The sequence below is a fragment of the Thalassophryne amazonica genome, chromosome 5, assembly GCF_902500255.1.
Source record: "Thalassophryne amazonica chromosome 5, fThaAma1.1, whole genome shotgun sequence".
NCBI lineage: Eukaryota > Metazoa > Chordata > Actinopteri > Batrachoidiformes > Batrachoididae > Thalassophryne > Thalassophryne amazonica.
Window position 1 is genome coordinate 78,366,179 of NC_047107.1, and position 18,486 is coordinate 78,384,664.

An 18,486-nucleotide genomic window follows, 5' to 3' on the forward strand; every position below is an offset into this window, starting at 1 on the left:
TCCAAATAGAAAAAATCAAAATAATAAAATTGGTCCCTCTTGTGGTCTTTCAGTTAAAAACAAATTATTTTTTAAGAACAAGAACCTTGTTGGTATTTTTATTCTTCTTCCTCTTCCTGCTCTTCATCTTCCTCTTCCTACCCAAGACAGTAGCCTGTGTGGCAAGTGTTTGGGAAGATGGAACATACCATGGTATCTTCCATCTTTAAAAAAACAAAAACCTTTGTTTCATTGCACAAATGGGGGAAAAAATCATTCATAATGTATTAATGTGACACCTAAATAGATCTGCATCATTTAATACGTTATTTAAAATTAGATAGGTGTGTCTTCTCAGAGCATGAATTGGAGAGCAACGGAACCTAGCAGTTCACTCTGCAGGCAACCACTAATACACCACGGAGTTCAGAATGCTTCTGCTTTCTTCAATCTATCAGAAAATTACAATAAGAACTTGTCCAATTCTTCAATTTGAATTTATTCAATTTATTACATTTATATATCGCCAAATCACACCAAAGCTGCCTCAAGGGGCTTCACACAAGTAAGGTCTAACCTTACCAAGCCTAAGCACACAAGTGACAGTGGTAAGGAAAAAAACCCTCTGATGATATTGAGGAAGAAGCCTCAAGCAGACCAGACTCAGAGGGGTGACCCACTGCTTAGGCCATTCTAACAGTTACAAGGTTTTTTGCAAAGTTTTACAGAGCTGAAGCAACAGAAAACAGAAATTTAAAACATATGCTGCATCAGCTTCAGGGTTCATTCAGCTTCAGGCAATTCTTCATCTGACAGCACTTCAACAGGTATGATAGATGTCCGAGCTAACACTGCCCTTCCTGGATTCAGGTTCCTCGCATCATAGAAGCATTTTTACAGGTTAAAGTTATTGGATAGGGCAATAGACAGTCAGCGGAAAACTGCTTGTCACGACTGAACAGGCGAAAATGTCATTGGAAATGTGTGTTTTTTCTCCCCAAAATAAGAAATTTACTCCTTGCTCTTTTTTCTATATTCCTTTCTATCAGTTGCAGTCCAGTTCAAACCCAGATCCTGCCTTTGACCTGATGATGACCAAACCTCCCAGAGATCCTGCAGACAAGCTTAAAGACCTTCCCCTGGTTAAAGCTTCCACCGGGGTCACTGAAGAGGGTGTGGTGGTTATAACTGCTGGCACCCCTGGGGGTCCACTGGCTCATTCCAACACCACAAACAACAGTAAACCTGGCAGCCCGGCCACATTGTCCCCATCTCCTTCAGTCCCAGACCAGAAGAGGGCTGGCCTGGATGTGACATCACAGTCGGTTCAGACAACAGCCACGTCTACATTAAGCGGGCCAAAGCATGAGGAGAAGGAGGAAAAAAAGGAGGCAGTACAAGAGTGAGTGAAAAAGGCAGTGTCTAAGAAATGGGAGACTATGGATATTTGTTAAATGCTTATATTTCCACTTTTTCTTTTTCCTCTCCTCAAGTCAAGTAAGAAAATCAACGCTAAACCCAAATGCCAATGAGTTCAAACCCAGGTTCAATACGCAGGTCAGTGTCCTGCTGCTACCAGAATGCACAAACTGAAAGTGTTAAATTAATTTGCTGTCTTTGATGCTGTGTCTTTCTCTGTTCCTTTTCCAGCCAAAACCAGCCAATGCCCCTACGCCCCCTCGGCCCCAGGGCCAGCCCAGCCCCTCTATTGTAGTCCAGCAGCCTCCTGCTGTCTATGGCCAACCAGTCTGCTTCCCACAGATGTATCCCCTCACACCAGTCAGTCCTGGAGTGCAGGTAAGGCTCACACCTCGTACACAAACAGACATGTTTAAACATGCAGCACACAGACGGATGTTTGTATTCTCACACCCCATTTCACTCTGATGTTAAACCAGTGTGATGGATAAAATGATAGAACTGCACTAAATCCTTAACTAGCACTATGAAGTCCTGCAAATGGCTCCTTATTTTGAGCTTTTGATTCTTTGATTCATGCTTGTACTTTCTCAAGAATATTCTTGTTGAATGGTATTGAAATGTAAGGTAAACTAACGAGCTTTAAAATCTTCTGACATTGAGGGAATGAGAGAATGTGATTTTTTTTTGGGGGGGGGGGGCACAAAGAGCCTCAAATGAATATTTGAATGAAATAGAATTTCATACCATGTGCCTTCTGGCAAACTGTAGCTTAAGTTTCACATTTTACTAATGAAATCCTTCTCAATCCCACTTGAAACACACATGAAACTGTTAAACGCCTGGAATTAAACTCGTCAGTTGTGACGTGGTCCATTCATGTTTGCTGCACACAGCAACAACAGGACAGATTACATCTCAACATATTTAATAAAATTTGTTAACATGTACATCTGAGAAGTAGATAATTTAATGACTTTACAGTGTGCAGTAACTCTACCATTCTTTGATGAGTCTATATATTTTCTGTTTTTTTTTTTTGTCTTTCCTTCCTTCCTTTTAATATTTCTGTAATTGCTTTAAGGAGCCTCATATTGCTTATTGAAAGTTTTTGAACAGTGATTCCCCCCCCCCCCCCCCCCCCCCCCATATTGAAATGTTTCTGTGGTAGTTTTTTTGTTTTTATCTTGTGTTGCTTTAAGAAATACTTGGTGATCCAACATCACACGTGTAAGGAAAAAATACACTGGTGACAAACTAAGAGTGGTTCTGTTCTCCTCCCCCACCCTCTTTCTCCCTGTTCTCTTTTCTCTCACTCCATTAGAAAAGCATAATATGGAAGGTTTGTGAATTTTTCTAAGATTTCTATTCATTTAATTATTTATTTATTTATTTTTCGCCCAATTGGTGTTGAGATGTTTTGCTTGCTTGTTGAATTAATGCCATTAGATGTTGGTTTGCCAACTTCTTATTGCAATTCATTTTCAAACTGATCACAGATGGAGTCATTTTATACTGGATTCATCATCTTAGCACAGAAATGACTTTAAGCTGCAAGGACTTCAAGATTCTTTAGTTTTACAGCAATACTGTATGTAATTGATGTGCATGGAATATATTATTCAGAAAGAGTATGCCATATTTCAGTTTTAATTATTGTTGTCAAAGGGTATAAAGAATGCATGTGATCCCAGGTAAGAGCCACTTCCCACAACCTCACTTTTGTGAGGGTTTCGATACTATAGCAGCAGCTATAAGGAGACCGGTTAGTGCTCAGTGACACTGTTTTGTGCTTTAATATGCAAAAATTCACCAGTGTAACTTTAGGGCTGTGTCTGCTACAATTTTCACTGACATGTTTTGATTCATTTATATATAAAATTGTACCCTCCCCCTCCTTTCAGTCTCCAGCAGCTATGTACCAGGTTCAGGTGCCCCATATGACGGTCAGCCAGTCTAAACCCTACAGATCAGGTAAAGGTGAGAACAACCTCTGTCTTCTTTCATCCTGGCCCACTTCCTGTCTGTGATTGTCTTGGTGTCCATATTTCCTTCTTACACATGTCTTTCTGGGCTACTTTGGGCTACTTTGTGTCCCTAGGGTGAATAAAAAGTCTGCGGGTCACAGAGCTTTCTTTTATCGTGCCCCTGTTTTGTGGAAAGATCTCCCTGTGTCAATAAAATGGTCAGATTCTGTAGAGACGTTCAAGTCCAGACTCAAGACACATTTATTCTCCCTTTCGTATGGCTAGCATACCGGCATAGTATGGTACTATGCTTCCTACCCTTTAAAATGAATTGTATTAGTAAACGGCCTGGATGTCAGCCTCAACTTGATCTAAAGTTTGGGACTGTTAGTGAAGCTTAGGGTTAGTGGCCAGAGATCACTTTGGTATTTCTTCTGTTTTCCTGTTGCTTAATGCTGAGGAATTATACCTTAAGTGTAGTTTTTCTGGCCGACTGATTCTGTTTTCTTTTTCTCTCTGGCCGAGATGCAGCTGGATCCACGTGCTGGATTGGATGATTTCTGTGGCAGACACGGGACAGACTTTGCTGTAGGAACAGATCCAACAAGTGGCTCAGTGACCCCCCTGACGATGGACTGGATGCCTGCATGGACTCTCATCAGTTGTTGTGTTGTGTTCTGTATTGTAAACCTTTTTTGGTAGAATGGCCTAAGCAGTGGCTCACCCCTTTGAGTCTGGTCTGCTTGAGGTTTCAAGCAGACTAGACTCAAGAATCAGTAATGACCAGACTTGACTCCTTTTCCCACGGTCACTTGTGTGCTTGCTCTAGGGGTTGATAAAATTAGACCTTATTTGTCTGAAGCACCTTGAGGCAGCTTTGTTGGGATTAGGTGCTATATAAACTAAGTAAATTGAATTGAATTCCTAAAGTTGATTGCATAGTTTTAGTGGAAATTTACCTTATCTAGACCAGATGTTTTGCCTGACCTTTTCTTATTCTTTGGAACGTCACAGGATGAATACTCTGATTTGCTGTGAAATGTGAACGAGAAGCAGATTGCCGACACCACTCATAAGTGTCATTAGAACATATAGAATGGTTACAGAAGAATATTCTGGTTAAAATTCTCTTGTGGTAGAAAAGACATTCAGCCATCAGCTTTTCAAACACTTATTCAGAGCCAGGTTCCACTGACTGCAGGCTATGAAAGGCAACACAGATGTTCCATCTTTCAGGACAAATGGAATGGGATAGACCCTGCAAGTAGTGGGTCTATCTCAAGCTTTCCTCACAGCTGATTTTTTTTTCCAGTATACATCTATAAGGAGATGTTCAGGAGACTTCACAATGAGATACCCAAACCCTGTCAACTCTGTGAAAAGGAGCAGGAGTTCTTTGCTCCTAATTGGTGTTTTTCTCATTTTTGTAATGCTCTTACAACATCATGTACAATTTTCTCATTGCACATTAGAAATCTCAATAGACCAGGGGCCCTCATGTACAATGATTTGTGTTGACTTTCTACTAAAAGTTGGCGTACGCCAAAATCCTGAATCAGGTGTAAGCAGAAATCCATTCAGATGTATCAAAGTGTGCGTAGGCATGAATCCACGCACATTCGGTTTGTACATCCCCCTGAATGTGGAATTTAGCACACATGTACACGCACCAAACTCCTCCCTGGCTACACCTCTATCTGAATATGCAGATGTATTCAAATAGTTGGTTGTGTTCTGCTGACGGTACCATAAGTGTGGAGTGTTGTGTATTTGGTGATGCCCGCCTTCGTCTTCGTGTTGTGTGTAAATTTAAAGAACTTTCAGACAACAACATACAAAAACAACGAAAGCTGTGGTTAGATCACCGTTTTCTCAGCTTGCTGTAATGTAAAACGGACATTAAATAAGTATGTTTGTGTGTAAATGCTGAACTGAGCTGCGCGCACACACAAGTAAAAAGATATTAGGTGCACGGCGGCTGAGAGTGTGTGACATTAACATTACACACGCTTTTATTGGCAAATACTGAACGCAGTGGGGGCTTGTTATAAGAAGCTTTCTATATAGCTGGGAGGGAATTTGAGAGAATCGTGCACTTTATGACCAGTTTTTGAAATTTTGCATGGTGATAGGTATGGACACAAGGTTTTCAAAAACCATCGCAAGCGAGTTCAGACTGCCCTCTAGAGGCCTGTTTGCACGAAATTCAATATGGCTGCTGCCAATAAAAGTTAATAGTGTACTGCAGCTCCTGTTTGCACTAGAAGCATGTGTAAAACCACTTTTCCAATATTTTTGGGGGCAAGGATTCCATTTCTGATGTCATTTTTTTTTCTGTTTCAAGGTCATTTTCAAGGTCAAAGGTCAAATTTAAGGGAAATTCGGACAAAAATTACCCTAAAATGCACTTGCATAGATATAGACAGATGATGTATTCTCGAACCGTGTTGTACATCTTTCCAGTTCTTGCACACCTTATTGTCCCTGTTTACTAAGAATTTTAATAAAGTGTTAAAATTGGCCTTGCAAAATATACAAGATGTAGCAGTAAATAATCATATATTAGGATACCAGTTTACAGATACTCTTGGGGACTATGTAGCTGTGTTCTGGCCTATCTAGTTCCACCATCCAGAAAAAGAAAATATTATTAATAATAATAATAAACATATTTGAATGCGCACAAGCCCAAATGTGTCTGCGCTGGTTTTCGTTAGGAACAATTACACAGACAAATTATTTAACCACCAAGCAGCTCCCCCCATCGCGCACTGTGCAGCCTCCAGCCTGATGCGCATTTGCACACCACACTATTTGAACATTGATGGAATGAAAATGTTTCCTGTTAACAAAAATAAACTCATCATGTGATGGTGCCTTCATAGCAATATGTGTGCAGTTAACAGCTCTGATTACATTCAGGAAACCGGCTCTCGCTGCAAAATACGCTGTAATGTTGGAATGTACCTGGATGAGATTCAGATGATTGCATTCCACACATGGCTCGGTGCTTAAGGTTGACTGGCACACTCCTGACCGATCAGCCAGCACACGCTTTAATGCCCATGATGCCAGGATGCCCAGCGTTGTCAGCACCTGTGTGGGCACAGACAGCCGCCTGGCTCCTCGCTGTATTGCACTGAACCGGCCACAGTTCTGTGCACAACTCCGTATCAGTGGCCTTGGTAATCAAATTCAGTTTATGAGCCAATTATCGTCATTTGCAAGTAAATCCTCGCGTTTCATGAGTACATGCTCATGTTGGATTGCACCATTTCCACTGTCTTTTAACAACGCTAATGCAGCCACTGTTACTGCCATTTTATGCATCACTTTGCGCATGCTTTTATATCCACCCATATAACTGCGTACACGGGTGTGTGAATTGTTCATCAGTGTGTCTCTGATGTGCACATCACTCTGACTTCTTGTTTTCACACTATTAACGGTTCCCAGCATCACCTTTGGAACAATAGCTGTAGAAACGTGTATATACCAGTCTGGATTTTTGTGTGACGTATTTCACTTTTATACATCTGAACATTGGTGTGGAGATGCACGTATGCAAGGTTTTTGTGCATAAGCACACTTTGTACATGAGTCTCCAGGGGTCATAGTTTTAAGTGCAGTTTCAAAATAGTGACTTTGTGTCATTAGACTACTGTGCGATCTGCCAGTACATTGCAGTCTGAGCACAGTTTACGTGAATATAACCAAAAACAAATTATCTTTATTTTGTTTCGTCTTTATGGAAATATTCTGCGGGGACTCCAGTTCCTAACATGGCCCAACAGAGGTCAGACCAGCACCATCCACCAGGCACGCCCACCATGATGCACCCAGCAACAGCAGCAGGCCCACCCATTGTAGCACCAAGTCCCGCCTACTCCACCCAGTACTTTACCTGCAGCCCGCAGCAGTTCACCAGTCAGCCTCTGGTCCAGCAGATGCCACATTATCAGTCGCAGGTAACCATTAACTTTATCAGTCATGCTGTGGAAGCTGTCCTCTGTGCTGAATTCAGCACTCAGCCACTGTGCATAGGAAGTAGAAGGTGGTATTCAGTTGGTTCATGTAGTCTAGGACAGATCACATGGACAAAGTCTCCTAAAAATATTACTGCAATCCAGACTGCAGCAGTTTAATTAGCAGGTACTTTTATTATGAACCATATGTACCCATTACCGTTAATTCATGCCCATCACCCAGTGGTGGCACTCGTTAGCTCCCCCAGCTGTTCACTGTTCAGCCATTTGTCTGACAGATACTTCAAGTCCATCGGCTTGACAGGGTGCCAGTATGACGTTTCACCACTTGTAGTTTTGGAGTGAACACAGTTTGCCATATTGGCTTCAACAGTAACAGAGAGCAACATACAGTGTCACGGTTAATTGAGTGTTGTCTTAAAATTTATAAAATACAGTGTATCTGTCACTGTATGTTAAATGATGTGTGTGTGAGAGAGTGTTAATGTCAGATCGACCATGAGTTGGATTAGTGAAGCATCATAGTGCCGCTAATCATGGCAACACGGAAGAATTCATAATTGGCAGAGTATCTGGCAGTAATTAAACTTATAATAAGGAATGAAAAAAATGCAAATGATAAGGACTGGAAACTGCTGATATCCACAGTTTGACTTTGGCAGCGTTGGCTGTGAACATGCTCATGGTTTGCTGATGCTTGTGTGGTCCATCTGTGTCTACCCCTCAACTGTAGCCTGACCTGTCAATCATATAGTGAGTGATTGGTGTTGGATTTTGAGATCAGAAATGCTAAATGTGATGCACACTGATAACCCACATTTTATTTGTTTTCCTGTTGATATCATTAATATTTAATGCTCCAGAATTTTGGAGAAACAGGTTGAAGTGTTGAATAATTTTGATTGGTAGTTTGTTGTTGCATGTACTTGAATGGCTGTACTGTATTATCCCACTTTAATATGGGCACACATAATGTTTACTTGCTTCCTTTAATTGCTTTTTTGCTGTTGTCATATAAATCAGTATGAAATATTTTATATGTAAACTGCATAAAAAAGAGCCCCTTTTTGCCCAGAAGCAATTAATCAAATCACCTGCCAGTTTTGATTTTTCTTAGTATTTAGCCATTCTGTGGTTTTAAATCCCAAGCGGGGGACCTTCGAGGTCAAACGCACGCTGAACATTTACCAAATTAACAGTCTCACACGACTTGAGCAGTTGCTGCTGTCTATTTCCAGAGAGAAGTTTTTCTTGGACCAAACAAATAATGTGTGGAGGACTTTTTGTTGGTTTGAGCAAAATCTGCTCACGACAAAAGATTGAGCTGAAATGAGCCTTAGTTAAGACATTACTTTTGTTCAAACAACTGTGTTTTAGTTCTGTTCACAGATTTGGGTTTGTGCACAAACACACACACTAATGATGTGTGTCTGCGTGTTCTGTAGGCACAGCATGTTTTCAGTCCAGTAATGCAGGGCAGTGCCAGGATGATGGCGCCTCCTACACACGGCCAACCCAGCCTGGTCTCCTCCTCCACTACACAGTACCAAGAGCAGACACACACTATGTATGGTGCGTTACACCAACATGCTTGTGGAAATATGGTCGTGTCATGGTCTAGTATTTGAATATTTTTTAACACATATTCTGACTGGGCACAGTGCCATATCGTGTCTTTACCACAGTGTCTCCAGGCCCAATGCCTCAGCAGTATCCCCACCCTAGTGCCACCTTGCACCCTCACCCCCAGCACCCACAGCCCTCTGCCACACCTACGGGTCAGGGCCAGCAGGCTGGACCCCCGCAGCACGGAGGTCCTCCGAGCCACCCGGCTACCAGCCCTGTCCAGCATCCACAGGCAGCAGTGGGTGAGTCGGTTCCTATGGACTGGAGGCAACTGTCACGGCCTGTTGCAGCTGCCAAAAACAGGATATAGTTGGTCCAACTGAGTCCTTTGTTTATGTCTCCATGTGTGACACAGCGGCCGCAGCAGCCCAAGCCCTCCACCTGGCCAACCAGCCGCCGCAGCAGCAGATGTACTCGGCCTTGGCCCCCACGCCCCCCTCCATGACTCCAGGGCCGAACCCCCAGTCTCCCCAGGCATCATTCCCATCTGCACAGCAGACCGTCTACATCCACCCGCAGCAGGTGCAGCACAGCTACAACCCCAACCACATGGCACACGTGCAGCAGGTAAGTCACAACCAGATCCCTACTTTGAGTCAAGTCATATATATGAGTATACATGACTTGCATACTCCTGTAGATAAATGTTTGGACAGTGACACAACTTTTGTCATTTTGCCTCTATACAACACCACAATGGAGTTGGCTTGGGAATGAAATGCCTTGAGATCCCCCAGGAAGATTTGGAGAACTTGACTGATGCTAGGGAAGTGTGGGTTGAGCTGCTTGGTTTATTGCCACTGTGAACTGGACCTGGATAAGTGGCAGAACATGAATGAATAAATAACTGAATTACATTATCAGGATTGTGTGAATACTTAGATGATAGTTCCGTAAGTCTGGAACATATAAACTCCATCAAATGCTGAGTTTTCTGCTGTTAGATGGTTTACAGACCTTGACTGTAGCCTCCTTCAGTTGCTGCTCGTCTTCAGTTTTGTCTTTAGTGAGTTAGAAAACTATGCTACATTGGTTGAGGTCATGATGAAACTTGGCCAGTGAAAAATTTCTTTGCCTTGAGAAATTCTAGTGGGCTGTGTTGGCAGTTTACTTTGGGTCATTGCCCATCTGTACTCTGAAGCTCTGCCCTCTCAATTTTGGCTTCATGTGGCTGATCTGAGCAGATAGTATTGACCTGTATACTTCGGAATTCTTTCAGCTGCTTCCATCAGCAGTCTCCTCAATAAACACCAGTGGCCCAGTTCTGTTGGTAGCCGTATGTGCCTGTGCAGTAACACTGCCCGACCATGTTCAGCAGATGATGTGGTGTACCTTGAATCCTGAGCCATTCTTTTCCATCCCATCAGTCTGGTACAAGTTGATCTTTGTTTCATATGTTCAAAGACTCTTGTTGTGGAACTGACCAGGCTTTTTCGTTTTCTTTCTTTTTGTAGCTCTTTTTTGGCAAAGTGTAATCTGAGCTTCCTGGGTTGCCTTGATGTAAACCCTCTTTATTTACATTCACAAAGGCATCTCTTGATTGTGGATTTTTTAATTTTTATTTTTTATATCTGCATCTCTGAAGGCAGAGCAGCTCCAGGAATTGCTTGAAGTGTGGACATCTGTCTGTCTGTCTGTATGTTTGATGTGTATGCGATATCTTGACTTTGTGTATCATAGTGAAACTTAGTAAACAAAGTTACTGCACCTCACCGAGACATTGGACAACTTCAGTGTTGGGCACGTTCCAGTTTTGATTGGGACCACCAGGGGGCAGAGTCTCTGAAAGCAAGTGAATGTGATCATGTCATAGCTTCGGGGAACCTCATGATAAAACTTGCTGCTGTCATTTGTACCTCACTAAAATCCGGCACAGTACCAGAGTCCTGTGTACATCATGTTTGTCATAATGTGTGGATGATCTGACTGCCTCAGAAGATTGGCCTTGTCTGGTTGGTGCTGTCGGGATAAACCTCTTTCGTAATTATGTGGGTGAAGTTGAAGACGGGAGTAAAAAAAAACTGACACTATGCACAAGACTGGTGCAGCTGTTATTTTACTGGATAAGAGTTCTTCTCTCGTCGGCAGTATGTGGGCAGCGTGAGAGGAGAATGTTTCCACCCTCCTGATCCTGGCTCAACTGTGTTGCTCATTTTGTTTTTGTTGTCACTTTGTGTCACACTTCTCTGTCACGTCCAGGCCCACATGCAGTCTGGCATCGTGCCGTCACACCACCCTGCGCCTTCCCATCCCCCGATGATGCTGATGGCTACACAGGGGCCTCCAGGAGGTCCACAGCCACCCTTGCCCCAGACGGCCCTCAACCCCATCCCAGTGTCCTCCACAACACATTTCTCCTACCTGGCACATCCACAGGGTATGCTCACGATGTCACAAAGCACACGTTACATGGGCGGAGTCTGTGTTATGTCACTGTCATTTCAGATTTAAAGTCTTATGATTTTCTTCTCCACCTTTGCAGTGCAACCTCATCATCAGCAGCAGCTGTAGAAAGAGGGCGCCATTGAGCTGAGGGCGCCACTCTGCATCACCCTTATGACCCAGAGTCTTGAGGAGCAGGTGGTGAAGAGAGCGAGAGCCTCCCTCTCTCCTCATCCACACCGGACACGCTTCACATCCGCTTTTCTTGCCCCCGCTCCCTCCCCGACCAGGCAAGAAGAGAATGTTAACGGCTTGATGCAGGTTTAACAAATGAACGAGGGCCCTCCTGATCTGCCCCTGTAAACACACACACACACACAGATTTGCAGGGGTCCCAAATTACAACTTGAGTCAGCTTGCCAAGTGAGATGTGAAAGAAAGATTGAAAATTAACCGAGTGAAGAAGAAAAACCAACTGGAACTTGTATTTTTGTCTGCACCTTGTTTTGAAGAAAAACAAAAAATCTTCCATCTTTTAGACAGTATTAATCTTACTGTTTATTTCTGCTGCTATGTGCTGCGTTTATTTCCAGACTACATGACAGGTTTCTAACCAAACTAAAAAATAATGACCAGAAGCTTCCTGTGAAATAAACAGATTGTGGCAGCCGGACAGGAGAAACGTTATTTATGAGATTATAATCGATCCCACTTCTCACCTGACCCTTATGTAACTTTTAAGTTAAAACTTTTACTTTATAGATAATATAAATCATTTAAAAAATGAGCAAAAAAATTAAAAACAATAAAAAAAAAAGTTTTAAAAACTGATTTGTTTACTGTGATTGTATTATAGAGCTCTCCTAAACTGAAACAGTTGGGCCCATAAGTATTTGGACACTGACAGTTCAAACAAAACTACATTGGCCACTGAAGAATGGCAGCCATGTTTACAAAATTTACCTGCATAGTTCAGTATACAAATAATGACTGTTTGAGTTCAATGGTACGAATATTCGTTCCATTGAAAGAATGTGAAAACATTCATTTGTTTTATATAACAGCTAAAACAGATCCTTGTCATTTGATATTTTATTTATTTATGAACAGAAAAGGGACATGCATTTTGGTGTTCCACTGCTGCTAAAATCCAAAACAAACTGGTGATGCTGTGCACTGACTTCGAACTTCCAAAAAGAAAAAAAAAAAAAGACTGGAGTTCCTCAGTCCAGAGAAAAATCATGTCAGCTTTTCATATGAACAGCTCTTCATTGCATCCAGACGGCTTACAGCGGAGTGGATTTTGTGTGTGTGTGTGTTGGAAGAACTAGCACAGTCAGTTAGCTCAATCAAATCGTTGTCGCTTGACATTGTCCCGTGTGCGCTCACACAAAAGGGATACGCTTTGCGTACGTGTACTACCAAAAAAAGGGCTGTGTATTTCCTCAGTGCAGCAGAAAAATCAGAGAAATTAGTCCAGAAATCCAAATCGCACTCTAAATGCAATGCAACACAAATGGGATGAATAATCCATGTCATGTGACATACAAAGCACCAATCGAATGACAAGGATCCACTCAGCCGTTATATAATCATAAATAATACATATAAACATGAACATTACTTATACAACTCATGACTTTTACTGGGAGTTATATTTACGTTACATTCTACAACATATTCAGTGTCTTGGAAGTGTGCATGTCTTCATCCCCTGACCTGAAAACTGGCTGTAAAAAGGAATAATGTGGATTAAAAATAATTCTTAAATGGTTTCTGGTAATGGATTCTATAAAAAAAAATTAAAGGGGTGGGGAGAGAGAGACTGGCCGTAATTCTTGCACTCAAGCACATCTCGTTTTATTTCAGCTCCACTGTGGTGGAGGACAGAAGCCAAATCTCCAGTTAGTTGTCCAATACTTATGGACCTGACTGTAAGTGTGTTGGGTTATTTTTGGCTGTCAGTGCAGATTTAATTGGACTCCAGGTTGTGGTGTCAAACCCGTGCCACCACCTGATAAGTGAACCTACTCATGTCTTCCAGCACATGGTATAAGCAGTAGCATTGTCCCAAAAAACAACAAAAAACCATCCATCCATTTTCTTCCGATTTCGACGTGGAGGAGCAGTGGCTCTACTACGAGTGACCGATCTCCTCACCCTATCTCTAAGGGAGCGCCCAGCCACCCTGCAGAGGAAACTCATCTCAGCCGCTTGTACTCGAGATCTTGTTCTTTCGGTCATGAGCCAAACCTCATGACCATAGGTGAGGGTCGGAACGTAAATCGATCGGTAAATCGAGAGCTTTGCCCACCTGCTCAGCTCTCTCTTCACCACGACGGTCCGATACATCAACTGCATCACTGCAGATGCTGCCCTGATCTGTCTGTCCCTCTCACGCTCCATCCATCCCTCACTCGTGAACAAGACCCCAAGATACTTAAACTCCTCCACTTGAGGCAAAGACACCCCACCAACCTGAAGAGTGCAAAGCACCTTTTTACGGTCAAGAACCATGGCCTCGGATTTGGAGGTGCTGATCTTCATCCTGGATGCTTCACACTCGGCTGCAAACCGCTCCAGTGCACGCTGAAGGTCCTGATTTGACGAAGCCAACAGAACCACATCGTCCGCAAACAGCAGAGACGAGATTCTGTGGTTCCCAAACCGGACCCCTTCTACACCCTGACTGCACCTAGAAATTCTGTCCATAAAGGTAATGAACAGAACCGGTGACAAAGGGTAGTCCTGGCGGAGGCCAACGTGCACTGGAAACAGGCTTGACTTACTACCGGCAATGCGAACCAAGCTCCTGCTGCGGTCGTACAGGAACCGGATAGCCCTTAACAAAGGACCCCGTACTCCCAGAGCACCCCCATAGGGTGCCTCGCGGGACATGGTTGAGCGCCTTCTCCAGATCCAAAAAACACATGTGGACTGGTTGGGCGAACTCCCATGAATCCTCGAGCACCCAATGGAGGGTGTATAGCTGGTCCAGTGTGCTGCGACCAGGATGAAAACCACACTGCTCCTTCTGAATCCGAGGTTTGACTACCTGTCGAATTATCCTCTCCAGTACTCTGGAATAGACCTTACTGGGGAGGCTGAGGAGTGTGATCCCCCTGTAGTTGGAACACACCCTCCATTCCCCCTTCTTAAACAGAGGGACCACCACCCCGGTCTGCCAATCCAGAGGCACTGTCCCCGACCGCCACGTGATGTTGCAGAGACGTGTCAACCAAGACAGTCCCACAACATCCAGAGACTTAAGATACTCCAGACGGATTTCATCCACCCCAGGAGCCTTGCCACCGAGGAGCTTTTTGACCACCTCGGTGACTTCGGCCTGGGTGATGGATGAGTCCGCCTCTGAGTCCCCAGTCTCTGCTTCCTCTTCGGAAGACGTGACGATGGGATTCCTTCCACCGCCCGACAACATCCCCAGTCAGGGTCAACAGCTCCCCACCTGCACTGTAGACAGTGTTGGTGGAGAGCTGCTTGCCAGAATTTCTTTGAGGCCAACCGATAGTCCTCCGAACTCCCAGACCCTCTTGCCTCTGTGACCGCACAGGCTGCAGCACGCTTGACCTGCCGGTACCTGTCAGCAACTTCCGGAGTCCCACCTGCCAACAAAGACAAGTAGGACTCCTTCTTCAGCTTGATGGCATCCCTTACTTCCGGTGTCCACCACCGGGTTCGGGGATTGCCGCCGCAACAGGCACCAGAGACGCTATGACCACAGCTACGAGCGGCCGCATCGACAATGGAGGTGGAGAACGTGGTCCCACTCGGACCCTATGTCTCCAACCTCTCCCGGGATCTGGGAGAAGCTTTCGCGGAGGTGGGAGTTGAAGACCTCGCTGACAGAGGGTTCCGCCAGTCGTTCCCAGCAGACCTCACGATACATTTGGGCCTGCCAGGTCTGACCTGACAAAAAAACCACAGTAGGCCATAATCATATGAGTATTTTAATGTTGTGTATTACAAAAAGTACAGTTGATATGTTTCATAATTTACGATGCTTAATAACTGAAATAGATGCAATTACAGTGACAGAAGCTTGTTGGTTTTTGATGGCTGTAGGGGGAAAGCTTACAGTGCTGAAAGGAACAGGATCCACTCCACGACATTCAAAGAAACACACACACATACTAAAGGTGCACCTGAGACGGCACCATTAAAAGATTAATACCTGAGGTTTGGGGATGTAAAATGGCACCATACCGCAGCAGCGATGGACATGTTCGTATCGAATTCTCACCAATTTATTCGAAGCATCTGAGTAGCCACGTGTGATTATGCTGCAGCGCCCCCTATGCTTTCAGCAGGTGAATCAGAAACAGAGCTGCAATCGAGTAAATGTTTTTGTTACCGTTGTCTTTCCATCAGCAGTGAGGAGGAACTGAAGTGAGCTGGAGGTGCATTTGTGCACACAACAGTTGTTAAAATTGTTTTTGTTCACTTAATAAAAACCTGTCAGTCTGGATCATGAAACAAAACCATTCAACACACTGCTTTGGTCAACAAACAGGCACAGTCAGAGGATTTACACAAGCTCGCTCCTCTTTGCATTTCTCCAACTCCCTGTACATGGTTGCTAAGATCGTATCTAAACCATAAGCCATTCACTGGCTCATTGAGGGCGAATCTGAACATTCATGTAAAAGTGAGATTAGAGATGTTTTAGCCCAGTGTTCCCCAATAGGAAACCTGCAGCTAATAGAAAGTCATCTTCAGGAAAGTGACATTCCAGCTGATCACGGGTTACAGAACACTGCACCAGGCTTTTCCTGCGTTTGTGTTCCAGAAACAGCAGCAGGTTTCCCAACTTAACGTGACGGAAGACAAATACGATGTGACCACAGGCCGATCGCTTGTTCTCACTCCAAACAAACACCGTAAGGTTGGCAGCAGGCGCTTACGAAGCAGCTCTGGAGGAGCTTTGGAAGAAATGTGGCCTCAGGCAGACGAGCTGAAACAAAGCGGACAGCAGAAAACTGGAAGGAAATGTTTGGAAAAAGCCACTGCAGACAGGAAATGTCACAGTCTTCCACAGCTGTTTTATGTGTTAAAATAATTTACATAGTCAGCAAAACCCTATCAACAAAGGTTAGAGCCGTGCACTGGATCTACAGTCAGGGCCATAAGTATTTGGACAGGGACTTTTTATTTTGGCTCTGCACCACAACAGTGGAGTAGAAATGAAATGTGGTTGTAGTGTAGCTTTAATTCAGAGGGTTTAACAAAAACATCACATTTATCATTTTAGTAATTCCAGCCATTTCATGCATAATCCTTCTATTTTTTTTTTTTTTTTTTTTATTGGACAAAGTCTTAAGTATTGCTATTCATGTAAATCATCACTTTTACAGCCATTTTTTTTTTTTGAGGGGATGGGGAATATCAGGTGATGGACACACAGAACATTTCCGAGTCATCAGACATTTTATTTGGATGATCGATCTAAATAAAGTCTGATTCAGTGACTTTGAAATGGTAAATGGACTGCATTTATATAGCGCTTTTCCATCTGCATCAGATGCTGAAAGTGCTCAAAACAAATGTTCGTGTCCATCTCCTGACATGCCCCTAAAAAAAAAAACAACAAAAAAAAGTGATTCTTTGTGCGACTTATATTTAGTTTGTTTGATTAGTTATGATCTCCAGAAAATGAAGGGTTTTTGCATCAAAATGGCTGTAATTCCTAAATGGTAAATGTGATATTTTTGTTAAACCAACTGCACTATCATTGTCAAAACACTGATGGACCTGACTATACTTCAGTCAGTGCAGGTGCAACCTGCTGGTTTGGACATTGAAATGTTATGACACAAACATTTGAGGCACATCATAAAAAAAAAAGCCCGTAAATCTGAAGCCAACCTGAGAACTCCTGGTGCAGAATCTGGACATGTATTAAAAAAGTTTTTTTTCCTGAACAGATACCAGAACACTTCCTCACAAAGTACAAAATCACTACTTTATTACATTATCAGATAGTGTAAGAGTTTATTATTGCTGTTTTTGATGCGAAGTTGTAGAGAAACTACATCAAGAAATTGTAAAAAGAAAGTTAATGCTCTAACTGTTAAAAACAAACAAAAAAAATGCTTTGCCTGAATTTGTAAGAAGTACGCTCAGAACACACTCAAATGTCACTTGCAGGAGTTGCTTCCTGATATCACTGTCCACTATTAAAAAAAGCCCTTCAAGGGTTAAATTAAAAAAAAAGGAAAACCACCGCAAAATGACTAAAATGTTTCAAACCTGGAGCCGCGTCACTCACAGCTGTGGACAACGCGTCAATCCACTGAATCAGAAAGCTGACGTGTGTCCTACAGTCCACATCATGTGCACAAAGTGTCAATCTGCATTTCATGCAACAACTTTAAAATAATGGAATTATTGTAACACAGATAAAAAAGACTTTTCATGTGATAAACACGTGGCACCAGTTTGTGCAGCGCTGCAGCCTGAAGCTTCATTTGTCCTGGTGCTAAATCAGGCACATCTGTTCCACGTCACGCTCATGCATGTAGAAGTGCACTTCTGAAGTATTTTTGTATCTTAAAAAAAAAAAGCTGGACAAATATGATGACATACAGCACAATGCTAATTAAATCATAGAACCCCATCAAAATGTCTTAATATTTGCAGGTTAACATTAAGTAATCTGGTCCATAAGTAACTGGACGTGACCATTTTTTAAATTGGTCTGTATACGCCACCACATGAAGTAGAAAAGTAACAAGATGTTCTTATAGTGTCAACTTTTCACTTTAATTCAAGGTGTTTAACAAAATACTGCATTCGCCATTTAGTGATTAATTTATTAAATGCAATATTTTGAGAGGCCATAAGTATTTGGATAAACTAATCTGTGCACACACACATCACTTTTACAGCCATTTCCTTTTAACATGTAAGAAGGAGACTAGTCAGCAAAGCCACCAAGATAACTATGATGAGCTACAGGCTTGTGTGTCTGCAGTGCAACTCTGTGTGTTACATAAGCTTCATGGTGGAGTGGAACAGAAGGATTTTCTTAAAAAGATGTGAAGTTTCGGCTCCCATTTGCCAGAAATCACATGGGAGACATGAGCCTAGACCTGATACATTTATATTTA

The 18,486-nt window shown here is 42.9% G+C and overlaps 1 protein-coding gene across 13 annotated transcripts in view; it reads left to right on the plus strand.

Annotated features, from left to right (window-relative positions):
• Window positions 1-11,636, plus strand: part of atxn2 (ataxin 2) — a 94,891-nt gene extending 83,255 nt beyond the window's left edge. For 5 of the 13 annotated variants that reach the window (XM_034170606.1, XM_034170617.1, XM_034170608.1 and 2 more), the window contains 11 exons: window positions 1,029-1,381; window positions 1,473-1,536; window positions 1,630-1,776; window positions 2,723-2,740; window positions 3,303-3,378; window positions 7,140-7,333; window positions 8,797-8,923; window positions 9,013-9,219; window positions 9,333-9,544; window positions 11,177-11,354; window positions 11,460-11,636. In XM_034170606.1, the coding sequence (XP_034026497.1) occupies window positions 1,029-1,381; window positions 1,473-1,536; window positions 1,630-1,776; window positions 2,723-2,740; window positions 3,303-3,378; window positions 7,140-7,333; window positions 8,797-8,923; window positions 9,013-9,219; window positions 9,333-9,544; window positions 11,177-11,354; window positions 11,460-11,488 (1,605 nt within the window). In that variant the 3' untranslated portion in view covers window positions 11,489-11,636. The remainder of the gene's footprint in view (window positions 1-1,028; window positions 1,382-1,472; window positions 1,537-1,629; window positions 1,777-2,722; window positions 2,741-3,302; window positions 3,379-7,139; window positions 7,334-8,796; window positions 8,924-9,012; window positions 9,220-9,332; window positions 9,545-11,176; window positions 11,355-11,459) is intronic. The other 8 variants (XM_034170612.1, XM_034170616.1, XM_034170607.1 and 5 more) reach the window with 5 other exon arrangements.
• The last annotated feature ends 6,850 nt before the right edge of the window (window positions 11,637-18,486 follow it).